At 38.3% G+C, this 17,681-nt stretch overlaps 1 protein-coding gene across 1 annotated transcript in view; it reads right to left on the reverse strand.

Annotated features, from left to right (window-relative positions):
* Positions 1–3,718: 3,718 nt before the first annotated feature.
* Positions 3,719–17,681, reverse strand: part of Intu (inturned planar cell polarity protein) — a 54,063-nt gene continuing 40,100 nt past the window's right edge. The window contains exons 13-17 of the mRNA XM_042684805.1: positions 15,489–15,971; positions 13,457–13,554; positions 8,699–8,888; positions 6,531–6,691; positions 3,719–4,157 (exon numbers count right to left, since the gene is read on the reverse strand). Coding sequence (XP_042540739.1) covers positions 4,046–4,157; positions 6,531–6,691; positions 8,699–8,888; positions 13,457–13,554; positions 15,489–15,971 — 1,044 coding nt within the window. The 3' untranslated portion in view covers positions 3,719–4,045. The remainder of the gene's footprint in view (positions 4,158–6,530; positions 6,692–8,698; positions 8,889–13,456; positions 13,555–15,488; positions 15,972–17,681) is intronic.

The raw sequence follows: 17,681 nt of genomic DNA on the forward strand, positions 1-17,681 counted from the left end.
TATATATCTATAGATATATATATAGTCAGTCATGGAGCTTGAACTCTGGGGTTGGGCACTAGTCCTCAGATCTTCAGCTCAAGGAGGGCGCTTTACTGCTTGAGCTACAGTGCCACTTCCGGTTTTCTAGTGGTTTATTGGCGATAAGAGTCTCATGGACTTTCCTTCCTGGGCTGGCTTTGAACTGCAATCCTCAGAACTCAGCCTTCTGAGTAGCTAGGATTACAGGCATGAGCCACTGGCGCCCGGCTGTACCAGAAATATTTTTAAAGTAGGTACTACACAGTTACTAGACATAGTTCTCTGAATTGACAAAACCTAAGAAAAGCAAAAAATAAGAAAATAAAAGACAAAAGGAGTGGAAAAAAAAAGGAAAAAGAGAAAAACAAGTTTGAGAGTCGAAATGTATTTCCTTGGGATTAAGAAAAAAATTTTTTTTGTCCATAATGGGGTTTGAACTCTGGTTTTGGATGTTGTCCCTCAAGTCAAAGCCACAGCGCCAATTCTGGTTTTCTGGTGGTTAACTGGAGATAAGAGTTCCACTGACAATCCTGCCTGGGCTGGCTTTGAACCGAGATCCTCAGATCTTAGCCTTCTAAATAACTAGGATTACAGGCGTGAGCCACTGGCACGCAGCTAAGACAGCAGTAAAAACAACTCTTAGTGGGTGCTGATGGTTTAAACATTAATACTATCTATTCAGGAGGCTGAGATCAAAGCCAAAAGTGGAGCTGTGGCTGACATGATAGAGTACCATCCCAGGTCTTCAGTTCAAGCTGTAGTACCAGCACAACAAAAGAAAATAAGTTATTTTCAAAAGAGTGATAGTTAGGCTGGAGGCATGGCTCAGTGTTGAGAGAGCTGCCTAGCAAGCCTGAGGTCTTGATTTCAAACCCTACTACTGCAAAACTAAAGAGTAGAGGTATACAGTAATCTATTAATATTATCATATTAACTACTTAAAATATTTCTAGTACCAATAGAAAAGACAAACCAATTTACTAGGTTTGTCTGCTTTGACATTCTGTGTTGTATATGTTCTCTCTACAAGGTAACTGGCACATCTTAAGTATAAAATAGATATTACTACCATTAATTATTTTTATTTTTGCACTGGTACTACAGCTTGAACTCAGGGCCTGGGTGCTGTCCCTTAGCTTTTCACTCAAGGCACTGCTCTATGTCTGGCTTTTTGTTGGCTAATTGGAGATGGACTTTTCTGCCCAGGCTAGTTTCCAACATAGACCCTCAGATCTCAGCCTCCTGATTAGCTAAGATTACAGATGTTAGCCAGTGGTGCCTGGCCCATTAATTATTTTTAAATACCAGTGGCTGAAAACCAGGGGAGACAGCTATTAAGTAGGAAGAAAACATTAACAGGATGCTAACAAATCCAACTTGTGACTGTTTCTACCAAAGCATATGTCTAGGGTATCTGCAGTATCACTTTGCTTCCCTTAATTTAATGAAATAACATGTATTTTATTACTCACTAATCAGATTGACCTACTTTCAGATTTGAATCTGAGCCTATCTGGAAAAACATAATAAGTTTATAAAGCCTTGTTTAAAATTCACCTAGAGATAAAAAGGATATGTATGTGTGTGTGCGCGCATGTGCACCAGTCCTGGGGCTTGAACTCAGTGCCTGAGCTATGTCCTTGAGCTTCTTTTGCTTAAGGATAGCACTCTACCACTTAAGCCATAGCACTACTTAGCCTTTTCTCAGTAGTTTATTGGAGATAACAGTCTCACAAACTTTTCTGCCTGGGCTGGCTTTGAACCACAATCCTCAGAGCTCAGCCTTCTAAATAGCTAGGATTACAAATGTGACCTACCAGCACCTGTCTGATGAAAAAGGATTTTCCTTCTTAAAAATACAGTGCCAGCCAAATGCTGGTAGCTCAGGTTAATAACCTAGCTTCTCAGGCAATCCAAAATTTCATATGGAACAATAAAAGACCCCAAATAGCAAAAACGCTCCTGAATGGAAAGAGCACTGCTGGAGGAATATCAATACCAAACTTCAAACTCTACTATAAAGCCATAGTAATCAAAACAGCTTGGTATTGGCATAAGAACAGACCTCAGGACCAATGGAATAGAATTGAAAACCCAGAAATGAACCTACAGACCTATAGCCATCTAATCTTCGATAAGGGAGCTAAAACAATAGAATGGAAGAAAGACAACCTCTTCAGTAAATGGTGCTGGCAAAATTGGTTAACTACATGTAGAAAACTTAAGCTAGATCCTTATATATCACCCTGCACCAGAATCAACTCCAAATGGATCAAAGACCTTGAACTCAAAGCAGACACTCTGAAAACATTACAGGATGGAATAGGAGAAACCCTGGGTCTCCTTGGCTCAGGCCGAAATTTTCTGAATAGAGACCCGGAAACACAACAAATCAAAGAAAGGTTGGACAAATGGGATTGTATAAGGTTGCAGAGCTTCTGCAGGGCAAATGACATAGCTAGCAAGATCAATAGAAAGCCCACAGATTGGGAGAAGATCTTTACTAGCCATACAACGGACAAGGGTCTCATATCTAAAATATACTTGGAACTCAAAAAATTAAACCACCCAACAACAAACCCTCAAAGAAACAACTGCCCAATAAGTAAGTGGGCGAAAGACTTAAAGAGAAGCTTCTCTGAAGAAGAAAGAAGGATGGCCAATAGACACATGAAGAAATGTTCAACATCCCTAGCCATAAAAGAAATGCAAATCAAAACAACATTGAGATATCACCTCACTCCAGTTAGAACGGCAAAAATCAAGAACTCTAACAACAACAGATGCTGGAGGGGATGTGGACAGAAAGGAACCTTACTTCATTGTTGGTGGGAATGTAAACTTGTTCAACCACTTTGGAAAGCAGTATGGAGGTTCCTCAAGAGACTTCACATAGAACTCCCCTATGACCCAGCAATCCCACTTTTGGGCATTTACCCAAATGTTTACAAACAAGACCACACTAAAGCTACCAGCACAACTATGTTTATTGCAGCATTATTTACCATAGCTAAGATATGGAACCAACCCAGATGCCCCTCAGTAGATGAATGGATCAAGAAAATGTGGTATATATACACAATGGAATTCTATGCCTCCATCAGAAAGAATGACATTGCCCCATTTGTTAGGAAATGGAAAAACTTGGAAACAATTATATTAAGTGAAGTAAGCCAGGCCCAAAAAAACGTAGGTCCCATGGTTTCCCTTATTTGTAATATCTAGTATATGTATGAGTCAAGCGGAAAAGGTCAGATAATGTGATGTCAGGAAAATGAACCCTTAGATGTGTATTTTAATGTTTTTTTCTTTCATGCATGTGTTTCTAACACATTTATAAGATTATCTCTTTGTTGCTTTGTATGTCCCTCCCCCACAGTATAACCCCTGCTTTCACTATATTTGATGTCAGTATAACTTGTGGAGGAGATGGGGAAGCCACCTTCCCAGCCTCTAACTAGGTATTAATATTAATTTAAAAATGTGTTAGAGGTCAAGCCGGGCACTGGTGGCTTACGCCTGTAATCCTAGCTACTCAGGAGGCTGAGATCTGAGGATCACGGTTCAAAGCCAGCCCAGGCAGGAAAGTCTGTGAGACTCTTATATCCAATAAATCACTAAAAAATGGGAAGTGGCGCTGTGGCTCAAGTGGTAGAGTGCTCACCTTGAGCTGAAGAGCACGGGGACAGCACCCAAGCCCAGAGTTCAAGCCCCATGACCGACAAAAGAAAAAAAAAGTGTTAGGTCTTTCTTCAAAATAAACAAGTCCAACATTAATTTAATAGAAAACACTTCATATTATTTCAAATTAGTGAGTAAATTAACATTATATACCAACATGTCAGTAAATTAATCCCTTGTTCATATTTTGAAAGACTTCTCTGAAGTCCTTTAGTCCTACATAAGTTTGATGCCTAAATACAAACCATTTCATTTCAATACTTATTACATTCAATTATGGAAAGTGAAAAGAAGCTAAACCTTATTGCTACATGTTGAATTTGATCTTTCAGCACTGTCAGAACTACAAAGTTAAGCCAAAGAACAATTTAAAAGCCATTTCAATGGCAATTTCTGTGACTGAGTCATGAAAGCAGACATAAAGTTCCTGAGGTTTTGGATGAAGAAAGAGTCTCCTGCAGAAGAAAAGAATACACATATTTCAGAAATTAAAATGACAAAACAAATCTCCCTACTTCAGATTTCTTTTTGTTTCAAAATTATAAAACTAATGTAAGTCTACAATGGGGAGGCTACAGCTATATTTCTAAATAAAACAATACATGTCTTACATTAATTTTGTTGTTCTGAAGTATAAAAACCCTATTTTAGCTGGGCATCCATGGCTCAGGCCTGAATCATAGCTATTTCGGAGGCTGAGATTTGAGGACTGTGGTTTGAAGCCAGTGGGGACAGGACAGTGTTTGAGACTTCTATCTCAAATTAACCACACAGAAAAACAAACCATGGTGTGCCTCAAGTGGTAGAGTGCCAGTCTTGAGCAAAACAGCTAAGGGAAAGCACTCATGTTCTCAGTTTAAGCTAATAGCAGTACACACCCACGCATGCGCACACAGCACGCACACGCGTGTGCACACACATATACTATTTTATAACAGTGTCGTACTCCATTTTAAAATATTAAATCCAGTCATTATTACAGCAGCCAATAGCATCAGCATCATTTTAATCACAATATTTAGTAAACATTTTATTGCTACTTACTTTCACAAGTTTAATTATTATTAAAACATTTAGTAGGGCCTTTTTTTCAGATAGCCCTGGATTAGGATTAATATTTAAATTCTGTTTGATTTTCTTAGTAAGGTAGGGTGGTAGTGGTAGTACAGTGATACAGCACTTGGGAGGGTGAGGCAGGAAGATCTCAATGCTACACAGAAGGACCTATCTAAAGAGAAAAAAATTAGGGCTGGGAAGGTGGCTCAGTGGTAGAGCACTTGCCTTGCATACATGAGGCCCTGGGTTCGATTCTTCAGCACCACATAAGCAGAAAAAAAAAAAAAAAGGCTGGAAGTGGCACTGTGGCTCAAGTGGTAGAGCACTCGCCTTGAGCTGAAGAGCTGAGGGACAGTGCCCAGGCCCAGAGTTCAGGCCCCACGACCGGACCCAAAAAAAAAAAAAAAAACAACTCACAATTTGAAAAGAAAAGAAAAAAATTACTGAATCCTACTGTATATAAATGGAACATTTCAAATAAGGGAGTAGTTCTGTCTGATGTTTTTCAAAGTTCTCTTCTTTGTGGTTCTGCATTATAATTCAACACTTTTTGACTCTTTCCATCCCAGTTGTTCTAATGTAAAGTTATACTACACATCTATATAAACATGCATGTAACTTAACTCTTCATCTCTAGTTTTTCCTTTCTTTCCACCATTACATAGATTGACTTAATTTTATAAAAGCCCAATTCTATTTAGACTACAGAGTTAAATTTAGGTTGATGTTCTCAACTCTAGTGGGTTACATACTCAATTCAATTACAAGGGAGCTTTTTAAAAATAGGTTCCTGGCCGGGCACCTCTAAACTTTTGATTTTAATCTGTGCTTAGATTTCACCCCCCTCCTCAAGACTCCTATAGCATTTAGTAGTATTTTCTGGATATTTACATATATACATATGTAAATGCCTATATAATACTTATAAATATATAGCTATTTAAGCATATTTCATATTCTGTAAAATAGAATATTCTTGGAAATAATGACCATATCTTCATTTTCATATTTGATATACCACCCATCTTTCCATCCACCACCACATTTTGCCTAGGCTACCTCCATTACTAAACCATCATGATTATGAAGCAACTGGTATGTGCCAGGTGCTGTTGTAGACACCAACTGTGCACAAGACAATTCCTTATCTCACAGTGCTGACATTTTGGTGATGTAGAAAGACAAGAATCAAGCAAGAAAAATACCAAAGAGGCAATACAGAGAACTACAGGTAACTCTTCAATGATGGAAAAGAGATGATAGATCCTAAGTGAGGAGATCATCTGTTAGTCCTGGTTTGAATATCAAGGAACCAGATGTGCAAAAGGTTAAGGGACAACATCCATGCAGAAGGAATAGCAGTAACAAGATTTGATTGGTGCTAATGTGAGTACACTGAAGCGAGAAGAGTGATGAGACAGTGAAACAGAGGTGGCCTGGACTGAGTTGTATCTTATGTGTGTAAAGGAGTAGAAAGACAGAAATAAAAGAGACATGAAAGAAGAGAAGTAGTGAAGTAAGAAAGGGGAGGAAAAATAGGGCATTATTCTTTTAATGACTTTCCCAGATAACTCAATAGCCAATTTTTGTAATAAATGATTGGGGAGGAATTTAATGGTGATATTAGTAAATAAAAACTCAAATATAGTATTTAAATACCCTGGCTGGGATTAATAAATCCCTGTATTTTAAAACATTAGTCTGCTTTACTACTTTTTTTTTTTTTAATTTTGTAACAATTTAGTTTACTTTCAAACTCTTTTCTCACTTACCCTACTACCCAGTAAGTCATAACTGGTGGTGTTTTTTTCGGATCAGTCCAATTTTCAGGAGAGCATTCAAACAACACACCATATTCTTTCACAGGGCTAAGAGAAGATACTGTAGAATCTGTAGAATGTGAATGATCTTCACCGTTTAGTGCCTTCTTTTTCTATAAATTAATAGACATTATTAGTATAACTGGTGATCATATGTAACATAGATTTGAACTCCTGACCCTAACACTTAAGACTCTACAGTGCTATTCTTCCCCTTACCTTCAAGAACTTTTCTACTCCTCCTCAATACGTAATTACTATTTCCTAAAGGGGACTTCATCAGCAAAGTATATCTTAAGGTACACTTTGTTCAATGATCCATTTTGTTGTAATTGCTTTGTATTATATTAGCAGTTTATAAGTCTGTCTTCCTTGTGAAAGAAAGAAGATTATAACCTTTTATTCCAGGGCAGAGACAAGACACTATATGTCTTTGTATATTTTTAGCACATTGGTGTTTATATAGAGAGTTAGGGGCTTATTCAGTAATAAGTGGATGAAATATTCTATACCAAACCTAAAATATATTTAAAGCATTCCTTTGATGTACATACTTTCTAAATTTCTTATTCATTTGCAAACCAATAACTTATGCAGAATATAGATATTTTTATAAGGCTCAGGCCCAAAAGACAACAGTGATTCTTAATTCTTTTCTCTTATCCATCAACAAATTCTTTTGTTTTACCATACAAAATACATCCAGAATCCAGAAGCAACTGTCATTCTTGCTTTGAGAATTCTAATAGTAGTCTCCTCACTGGCCCTGCTCCCTTTCTCTACAGCCTAATTTCCAAAGCAGCCCCAGGGATTATGTTTAAAAACTAAAGAGTACCTTCTTCCTCTGCTCAAAACCATTCTCTTCTAGAACAAAGCACAAAGTCCTTCCACAGCAGATGAGGCATGTTTGATCTGGCTCTCATACCTTCCAGATCTTACCACTTCCCACTCTTTTCAGGCTATTCCAGTGATTTCTTACCCCAGCTTCTCCCATCCCTGTAACTATACCCTGGCCTTTCCCAAACCATACATCTAGACAGCCACAGTGTTCCATCCCTTGCATCACTCATGTCTGTTCAAGAATTACTGGACATGTTCTGAGGGACCTTTTTAAAGCAGTGATCATCATCTCTTCAGTGTTTTTTTGTTTTGTTTTGTTTTTGTGCCAGTCCTACTGTTTGAACTCAGGGTCTGAGTTCAACTCTCCCAGAGTTTTGTTTTGTTTTTGTTTTTTTTTTTGCTCAAGACTAGCACACTAGCCACAGCTCTAGCTCCATTTCTGGAATTTTTGGTAATTAATTAAAGATAAGTGTTTCGTGGGCTTTCCTGCTCAGGCTGACTTTGACCATGATCCTGAGAGCTCAGTCTCCTGAGCAGCTAGGATTACAGACATGACCCATCACCTCATAACCAAAGTTCTACTTTTAAATTTGCCATACTTACATATACATATTGGTGTACAAAATGCAACTATCTTCAGAGAGCTTTTACTGGCTGAATATTTGACTAGTTATAAGTAAATCTCTACATGTTTATATGTTATTAGAAATCAACGCCCATTTTTCCCTGTATCAAAGCAATCTGATATTTTAATTATGTACAGTACTAGTCCTTACCCAGGTTGAGAAGCAAACGGTCAACAAATTGCTAAAACATTTTCAGTAGTAGTGTGTCTATGGCTTAACTATAAGACCACATTATATTCCAAAACAATTTATATTGTTGGCTGAAAACATAAAAAGATTATCAGCCTTATTTTAGGAACTAATTGGTAAGCCTTCTGACCAAATAATGGTTGTGTTTGAGTAACAAATATCAAATAGAAGATGTTAATTGTATTACAAATATAAATTACGAAATTGTATTACATTACATTCTACTTTTGCTATAAAACACATCTACCATTTCCTGAAATATTAACCTAGGACATCTAACACAGTATTATATAATAAATGAACATTTAAGGTTAAGTAATATGTGCATAATCTTTTAAAAACTGGCTGTTAAAAACACCTTAACTACATGAAAACATTGCTGCATATATTGACTAGAGAGTAGAGATAATGTTTACAAATTAGAAATTATATCACAGAGAACTCTATTTATAGAACTGTGTTTACCTCTTTCACCAGTGTCTGTTGAAAAACTGCACGGATAGAGAGACAACAGTGATGAAAATTCTTTATTAGCTGAGGGTGGACAGAGCCGCTTAGCTGAGCTACTTCCTCATGGGTGGGAGTGATGAAAATTCCTTGCACTGTTTCCAAGGCAAGGTAGTGGAAAAGAGTATTCTCAGGCCCAGATGTCAGTCTTGTAAGGAGAGAGAGAAGAAGAGACAAGAGGAGAAAGAGAAAGAGGAAAAATTTAAGTAAGTAAAAATATTGTTTCACTTTGAATTTACAAGCGAACTTGAGTAGTACAATTAGGAAGGGGAACATAGGCCGAACATTTAATTCCTTCTTCATCTACAACTAAAGTATATAGTAGGAATATTAGTAATTCTCCAAAAGGAATCTGCTTGTTAAGCTGATGAGCACTAGTTCATTTGCAACTCACAACTGTCCCTTCACTGAACAACCCAAATTGGTCAAGCCTCTCTTTCTATAGCTGGTAATGAACTACTCGGCTCCTGTCTGCCCCAGACTTCTTCAAGCCAGAAGGAAGGTATCAGTTTGGGGTGAGGATATATAAAAATATCTTCCAGCAAAGTAGACACATTTAAGTCAGCAGCAGTTAAGTCTTTTACCATGCCAGTAAAAATTAGTAATTCTGAAGAAATGCAATCATTATTAGCAGTTTTAAAGTTGGGTTAATATTCTATTATACTATGGTAATAAGTGATATTATCCTATTACATCTCATCATTATAATCTTTCTTTTCTCCAATGTTTTCTCACTTTTTTTCTTCCCTATATTTTCCTCTCCATAATCTCAGATCAGCAGAAGCTGTAAACAGAACTAATTTCTACCAGTTGAGAAAAGAGGTGAAGCACAGTAATGGCAAGGACAAGCAATAATGCAGTCGTTACTATTTACTGATTGTTTTCTGTGTGTCAGGGCAAGTGTGTTAGGATATTAATTATTATCCTCATTTTAACCACAAAGAAACTAATGTTCAACGAGCTTGTATTAACTGGATTGAAACCTCATAGCCAGTAGCAGCAGACCTTAGCTGCCTTTTGAGTTTGCTCTTCCAGTAACTTCCTTTTGTTCTCCCCTGCTGAGTTTTGATTAGTAGTCCTTGTGTTATGGACCGCAACGGCCCCCCCCTCCCCCCACCCCCAGAACATTCAGGTGTCCATCCTAATAATGTTAAGTGAACCAACCGCTAGTTCACTTGATTAAGCACATAAGCTGGGGTCGCTGGGCGCTCACACCTGTCATCCTAGTTACTCAGCAGGCTGAGATCTGAGGATCACGGTTCAAAGCCAGCCCAGGCAGAAAAGTCAGTGAGACTCTGATCTCCAATAAACCACCAGAAAACCGGAAGTGGTGCTGTATCTCAAGTAGTAAAGCACTAGACTTAAGTTGAAGAGCTGAGGGACAGCACCCAGGCCCAGAGTTCAAGTCCTATGATTGACAAAAACATAAAAATAAAGTAGGGGCTGGGAAGGTGGCTCAGTGGTAGAGCGCTTGCCTTGAATGCCTGAGGCCCTGGGTTCAATTCCTCAGCACCACATAAGCAAAAAGAAAAAAGCCGGAAGTGGCGCTGTGGCTCAAGTGGTAGAGCGCTAGCCTTAAGCTGAAGAGCTAAGTGACAGCGCTCAGGCCCACAGTTCAGGCCCCACGACCAGACCAAAAAAAATAAATAAGTGAAAATTAAAAAATAAAAATTAAGCACAAAGCCGGGCACCTGTGGCTCATGCCTGTAATCCTATCTACTCAGGAGCTGAGATCTGAGGGTCACAGTTCAAAGCCAGCTTGGGGAGGAAAAGTCCATGAGACCCTTATCTCCAGTAAACTCAGAAAACCGGAAGTGGCTCTGTGGCTCGAGTGGTAGAACACTAGCCTTGAGCTGAAGAGCTGAGGAAAAGCACCCAGGCCCAGAGTTCAAACCCCATGACCGACAAAACAACAAAAAAAAAACCACAAAAATTAAGCACACAACCAAAGAAAAGACATATTTAAGCTATTGCCCTAGTTCCTTCACCCATCATTTATGCTAACTCCCTGATAAATTTGTTAATCTGTCTGAACAGCATGATCTGAATAAATTTGTTATCACCAAATTTAGGGAGAGAGAGGGAAGGAAATCATCTACAAAATTTTTAGAGGGCAGTTGACTAACAACTGATGGCTGATATCTTAAAAAAATAATCAAGATAAGGAAAATTATATTTATTCAAAAAGGATCATTCTAAGTCAGAGGTCTTCAAATTCAAATACAGACAAAGAATAGAAATTATTTCTTAAAAAAAAAACCCAAACTGTTGTGGGCAGGGATGGGAGGGGGAAACTAGAGGAAAGCTAAGGAACGGGGAAGCTCTGTCTATAAGAAGAAATAGACTCATAGCCTGACTCATGACATGAGCCCCTCTGTATAACACCCTAACAACAATAACAAAATTATATCAAAAGAACCCCAAACTGCTAATAAGATACACTTGAAGGATAGCAAAGATCAATATTTTTGTTATCTATATATTTTTCCTCAAAAATAAAACACAATGAAGAAGTTTAGCTCTTCAAAATCAGTGCTTATTAACTGAAAGTTAAAAAAAGTCACCAACCAATCAATTATCCAACAATAGACAAAAGATTTATACAAAAAAGCAGATAAAGTTAGATTCATTTCTAAAAGCTGGAAGGGAAAAACGGGAGTTTGAACCAAGGTAGTATCCACAGGAAATGGCTGATGGACTCAAGAAAGACTGCAATACTAATGGACAGTAGTTTCTTAACCAATGAAATTATATATGCTACATACACACATATACATAAGTGTTTTTACTATATAATATATATTTTATTTGCTAAAAATGTACATATGAGGATAATACATGCTTTTAAAATGAGCTATAGTATACTGCATAGAACACCTTCTCATTCAATAATGAGGGAAGAAAAAGGATCTCTGGCATCTTTTTAAGTAAGAGTCTATGACTTCCATCACATGTGAATCTGTCTAATCTCTTTACTAGAGATGGTGCCAAAGCAATGTAATTAGAAATATGCTATGGAGGGAACAAAATACTGGAGGATATCAACATTTTGTAAAGTTGTTTTAAGGTTCCATAAAGGTCATGATTCAGATTTAAAAACAAATATGATTATTTTTTAAAAACTAACCATTCATATGTGGAAGCATTAAAACCAAAATTTTTAATTCTGTAGACCCTCTCAGGAAAAAAAAAAAATTCTGGTAATTTAGTAACTTACTGATTTTAACTTCTTAAACAAATGTTTCCGTGATTAAAAAAGGTGATAGTTATGCACTCATGTTTGTGTGTTGTAAGGTTGTGAAAGAATTCTACTTTCACATATCTGGTTGCTTAAGCAAAAATGTGATTTTTATATATGACTATCAAAATTAAGTATCAGGCAAAACAGACACAACTGTCAATCACGACTGTACAAGAGGTGACTAACATTGCATATTGCAATGACTGTACACAGTTTAAGTAATCAAACAGTCCATCCTCAGTTCCTTTCACCTTAGAGGTGTAACTTCAAGCTGTTACCTGTTTTTGTTTTTTTTTTGTGAGTTGTGGGGTTGAACTCTGGGCCTGGGCGCTGTCCCTGCACTCGTCAGCTCAAGGGCAAGCATTCTACTGCTTGAGCCACAGCACCACTTCCTGTTTTCTAGTGGTTTATTGGAGATAGGAGTCTCACAGACTTTTCTACCTGGGCTGGCTTTGAACCGTGATCCTCAGATCTCAGCCTCCTGAGTAGCTAGGATTACAGGCGTGAGCCACCGGCACCCAGTTGTTACCTAGTTCTTATAGGAACCAGTTCTTGGAACCCAGACTGAGTAAGTTTAGTGGGCCAATGTCCAGAGAATTATAGCTGTAGGTGGGTGATAGAACTAAAACAGAGCAAGTAGTCATTAGAAGTGTATTACTCTCAGGAGGCACTCAACTTTGAGCCATTAGCAGCTATATTTTTCAAGCACTGGGAATGAATCTATGCAAAGGGATAAACTGGGCATTTGCCAGAGTCTAAAGTAAAAAAAAAAAGTAGATACAGATAGATTATATCTATATAATATATAAATCTTACCTGTGAAAGAGAAATAATGGGTTGTTTTACTCTCTTATAATATGAATGTTCTTTTTTTTTTTTTTTGGTCAGTCATGTGGCTTGTACTCTGGGTCTGGGCGCTGTCCCTCAGCTATTCAGCTCAAGGCTAGCACTCTACCACTTGAGCTATGGCACCACTTCTGGCTTTTTCTGCTTATGTGGTGCTGAGGAATTGAACCCAGGGCCTCATGCATGCAAGGCAAGCACTCGACCACTGAGCCACCTTCCCAGCCCCTGAATGTTCATTTTACTTAAAATGTGTAATGAAATATTAACAGAAATATCATATCACCTCAACTATGTAATATCTATCTTAATTATACTTGTTGAGTAAACACAACATGCTCTGAAATTGTACTTATAGTAAAACTTCCTCAAAGACAAATAAATTTAAGTGAAAAAGTATTAGAGAGCCAGGTGCCAGGGACTCACAACTTAAATCCAAGCTATTCAGGCGGCTGAGGTTCAAAGCCAGTTCAGGCAGGAGAAGTCTATGAGACTCTTATCTCCAATGAACTCCCAAAAAAGCCAGAGGTGAAGCTGTGGATAGGGACCATGCTCTAGGTTCAAGTCCCAGGACTGGAACCAAAAAAAAAAAAAAAAACGCCCCAAACCCCCAGTATCAGAAGGTTTCTTACTTCATTGTACTATATATTTCCAATTCTTTTTCTGAAAGGTCCTTTTTCAAGTTTCCCAAATGAAATGGATTTGGGAAAGTAGACTTCTTTTTAGTGATCTGAAAAATAGTTTTAAAAGTAAATCAGTTTATATCTAAGATAGAATCTTATATCTAGAACTCTTTATTTTGTTTTTGTCAGTCATAGGACCTGAGCTGTGGGCCTGGGCGCTGTCCCAGATCAAGGCTGGCGCTCTACCACTTGAGCCACAGTGCCACTTCTGGCTTTTTCTGATTATATGGTGCTGAGGAATCGAACCCAGAGCCTCATGCATGCAAGGCAAGCACTCTACCACTGAACCACCCTCTCAGCCCCAGAATCTAAAAGCAGAAATGATTAGGAAATAAAAAATTGGAGGGAGGAGTTGGGGAGGTAGGGAGGGAAGGGATGGTAGGGGATAAACAAAGAAGGAGGTAACAACACTTGATAGGAAATGTACTCATTACCTTACTCATGTAACTATAACCATTCTGTATCCTATTTTTACAATAAAAAAAAAAAAACAGAGAAAAACCTAAGAGAAGTAATTACTATTTTGTGATGCTTCCTTTAAGCATCTGTAGGGTAACTTTACCTCTTGATTTATCCTTTGGTAACAAGAATCCGAAGGCCATGTTATGGAGAGCAGGAGGGTATTCCCTGAAAGCTTCCTGTCAGAGCCATTAGTCATTACGAAATTTGTAGGTATGCTTACTTTCCCCCCTATAGCCTAAATGCCTCAAAATCATGATCTGTCTTACTCGTTATCTTTGTACAGCACAGCCTTTCACCCTTAGTAGGTTCCAATTAACATTTGTTGAACTGCTGAACTTAAAGGTTAATTCAGTTTCTCTTGGGAGCTATTCAGGTTTTGTTATTTTGGTTGGTTTGTTTTTGTCAGTCCTGGGGCTTGAACTCAGGGCCTGGGCTCTGTCCCTGAGCCTCTCTCTATGCTCAAGGATAGCACTCTACCACTTGCGCCATAGCACCACTTCTGGTTTTTTCTGAGTGTTTTACTGGAAATAAGAGTCTCATGGACCTTCCTTTCCAGGTTTGCTTTGAACCAAGATTCTCAGACCTTATCCTCCTGAGTAGCTAGGATTTCTGACCAGCGCCTGGCTCAAGTTTTGTTCTTAAAGCTACAAAGTCTTCTTAAACTATATTTTACCAATTTCATGGAGAGAGGTATTAAACATAACTAGTATGATCACTGTTAAATACATTATATTTAGCACTGTAAAAGTGTCCTCTATTTTTGAATTAAGAGACTGAGTTGATGTTTCTTTATTTCATGACACTCAAGAGTCTCATATTCTTTGGTGCTCCTTCTCACATTCTTTCAGAATATCTTGTCAGGCATGACCTCCATCCACCTAGATGTCAAGTTTCAGAAATCTTCTGAAAGACAACAATATCACTAAAATAAGTATAAAACCTCCAAAGGTGATGGTTTGGATAATGACTTGGACATGTTATTGATTTTCATAGAAACAAAAATTAAGTGATAATCTGAAAAATGGGCATTTTTCTTAAGATTCACATTTTGAATTTCTGAAACCTTTACAAGTGCAGACAAAAATACTTAACTATAACAAAGACTCTCTTTCTGTTCTTATCTCTTTTCCATTTCTACTGATCTCACCATCCTGAATAGGTAGGATTATAGACATTTTCTACCAGGCACCCAGCTTCTACTGAACATTCCACTGGCTACTTAATCTGAGGTGTCCCTGCAAATGTCCACATGTACGAGGCTATGGTTTCAGCTTGAAAACAGAGTATCAATGGAACTGGACAACAAGATTAGAGTTTTTCTACCTAGAAGCACTGTTAATTAAATACCTGGAATGGCAAGAGGCTGCTGTCTTATTGACATCACTTCCTCTTTTTTCCCCCTCTAAATCTTTGGTTTTTCAAATAACTAAAACTACCACCATGTCAAATGAGGAACAATTTTAAAAGTTCTCTTGACATTAATTTCTACAATGTATATACTTGAATGAACATACTTCACCTTAAGCAAGGCTCCACTTTCTTCTGAACCACCAGAGCCCTGAGATTCTCTTTGCTTCCATACCACATCTGGTGTAGTATGCAGATTTGTACTAACACCTTCTTCACCTTCACAACCATGGTCAGATCCTCCACTGCTTCGGGAAGGACTGGGCTTCCGTGTCTTTAAGGAAGAGTCACCAAAAAGTGTTCTTCTGCACGTTGGAGAAGCTGCTGTTTTAGAAGTACTTTGCAGCCTACTGAGGACAGGAGAAGTAGTCAAACTATCTACTTTTTCATGTGGTCCAGCAAGGAACCAGTCAGCACAAGACAAACAGGTGTTTGAAGAAGATATAAGCTGTTCATTTATATAAGAATCTACTCCTTCCAGCTGTTGAAGAGTTGTTTTGGCTTGATCTATATATATACAGTCTGGACCAGGATTTCCATTAGCTTTGGATGAGCAGCCTCCAGCTTCTAATAGTACACATAACATATAATGTTTCTATGAAAGAAAATCAGTATAAGTTTAGTTACCACAAAATATTTACACATAATATATTCATAAATACTGAGCCGGGTGCCAGTGGCCCAAGCCTGTAATCCAAGCTACTCAGGAGATCCAGCTCTGAGAACTGTAACTCAAAGCCAGCCTGGGTAAGAAAGTCCATGAGACTCTCATCTACAATTAACCACCAAAAAGCTGGAAGTAGAAATTTGGCTCAAGTAATAGAGTGCTAGCCTTGATCAAAAAAGTTCAGGCCTTAGGAAGTGGCGCTGTGGCTCAAGTGGTAGAGCGCTTGCCTTGAGCTGAAGAGCACAGGGACAATGCCCAAACCCAAAGTTCAGGCCCCACAACCGACAAGAAAAAAAAAACGGCCCAGCCCCGAGTTCAAACCACAGGACTGGCACAAAATTTAAAAAAAAAAGGTTCATATTAAAGACATACAGTAGCATAATTGTGTGATTATTACAAATTTCTCCTTGATTATCAAAGCTACTGCTGCTTTGTAACTTGCTCTTACTTAGCTTTCGCACTCACGGCTGGTACTCAACTGAGTCACACCTCCATTTCTGGCTCTTTGCTGGTTAACTGCAGATAGAGCCTCTTGGATTTGTCTGCCCCAGCTGGCTCATATAGAGATCCTCAGGTCTCTGCCTTCTTTTTTTTTTTTTTTGTCGGTCATGGGGCTTGAACTCTGGGCCTGAGGGCTGTCCCTCAGAGCTCTTCGGCTCAAGACTAGCACTCTACCACTCGAGCCACAGCGCCACTTCTGGTTTTCTGTGGTTTATTGGAGATTAGAGTTTCATGGAGTTTCCTGCCTGGCCTGGCTTTGAACTACAATCCTCAGATCTCAGCCTCCTGAGTAGCTAGGATTATAGGCATAAGCCACTGGCGCCAGGCTTGGATCTCTGCCTTCTAAGTTGCTATGACTGCAAGTGTGAGCCAATGGTACTTGGCTAATACCAAGTAAAAACAATGTTACCTTACTTTAATAGACTATCAGCCACTTCTCTTGCACATGAAATTTCCTAAGACAACTTTCAAAGAGTCTCAATTATTAGAAGTCCTTGGATTTACAATTACATAGTAACTCTATTTCTGACTCTACATTCTGGCAGTTTGTCTGTTTTTGAAACTGGTTCTTCTTATGGTAGCTCAGATTGGCCTCAAACTCATGATCCTCCAGAGCTTTAGTGCTGGAACTTTAAGTGTGCAACAATACACTCACCTTGATTCTGTGTTTTTTTCATGTCTTGTTCTATTTCACAAAACAAGTAAGGATAAAACCACTATAGGAAGGGGGACAACAGATCTTCAGACTTTGCTAAAATCTTATCCCAGAGTTTATTAATATTTCTTCATGAATGTGAAGGAAAAAGAGAGCAGAACATGTTCTTGAATACTAGTATCTGACATACCCATATATATATATATATATATATTTTTTTTTTTTTTTTTTGGTCGTTCGTGGGGCTTGAACTCTGTGCTGTCCCTGCACTCTTCAGCTCAAGGCAGCACTCTACCGCTTGAGCTACAGCACCACTTCCGGTTTTCTAATGGTTTATTTGAGATAAGAGTCTCACAGACTTTCCTGCCCAGGCTGGCTTTGAACTTTGATCCTCAGATCTCAGCCTCTTGAGTAGCCAGGATTTCAGGCGTGAGCCACCAGGTCATACCCGTATTCTTTTACTTAGATAGTAAATAGATCTT

The sequence above is a fragment of the Dipodomys spectabilis genome, unplaced genomic scaffold, assembly GCF_019054845.1.
Source record: "Dipodomys spectabilis isolate Male_0828 unplaced genomic scaffold, ASM1905484v1 ptg000090l, whole genome shotgun sequence".
Classification (NCBI taxonomy): Eukaryota; Metazoa; Chordata; class Mammalia; order Rodentia; family Heteromyidae; genus Dipodomys; species Dipodomys spectabilis.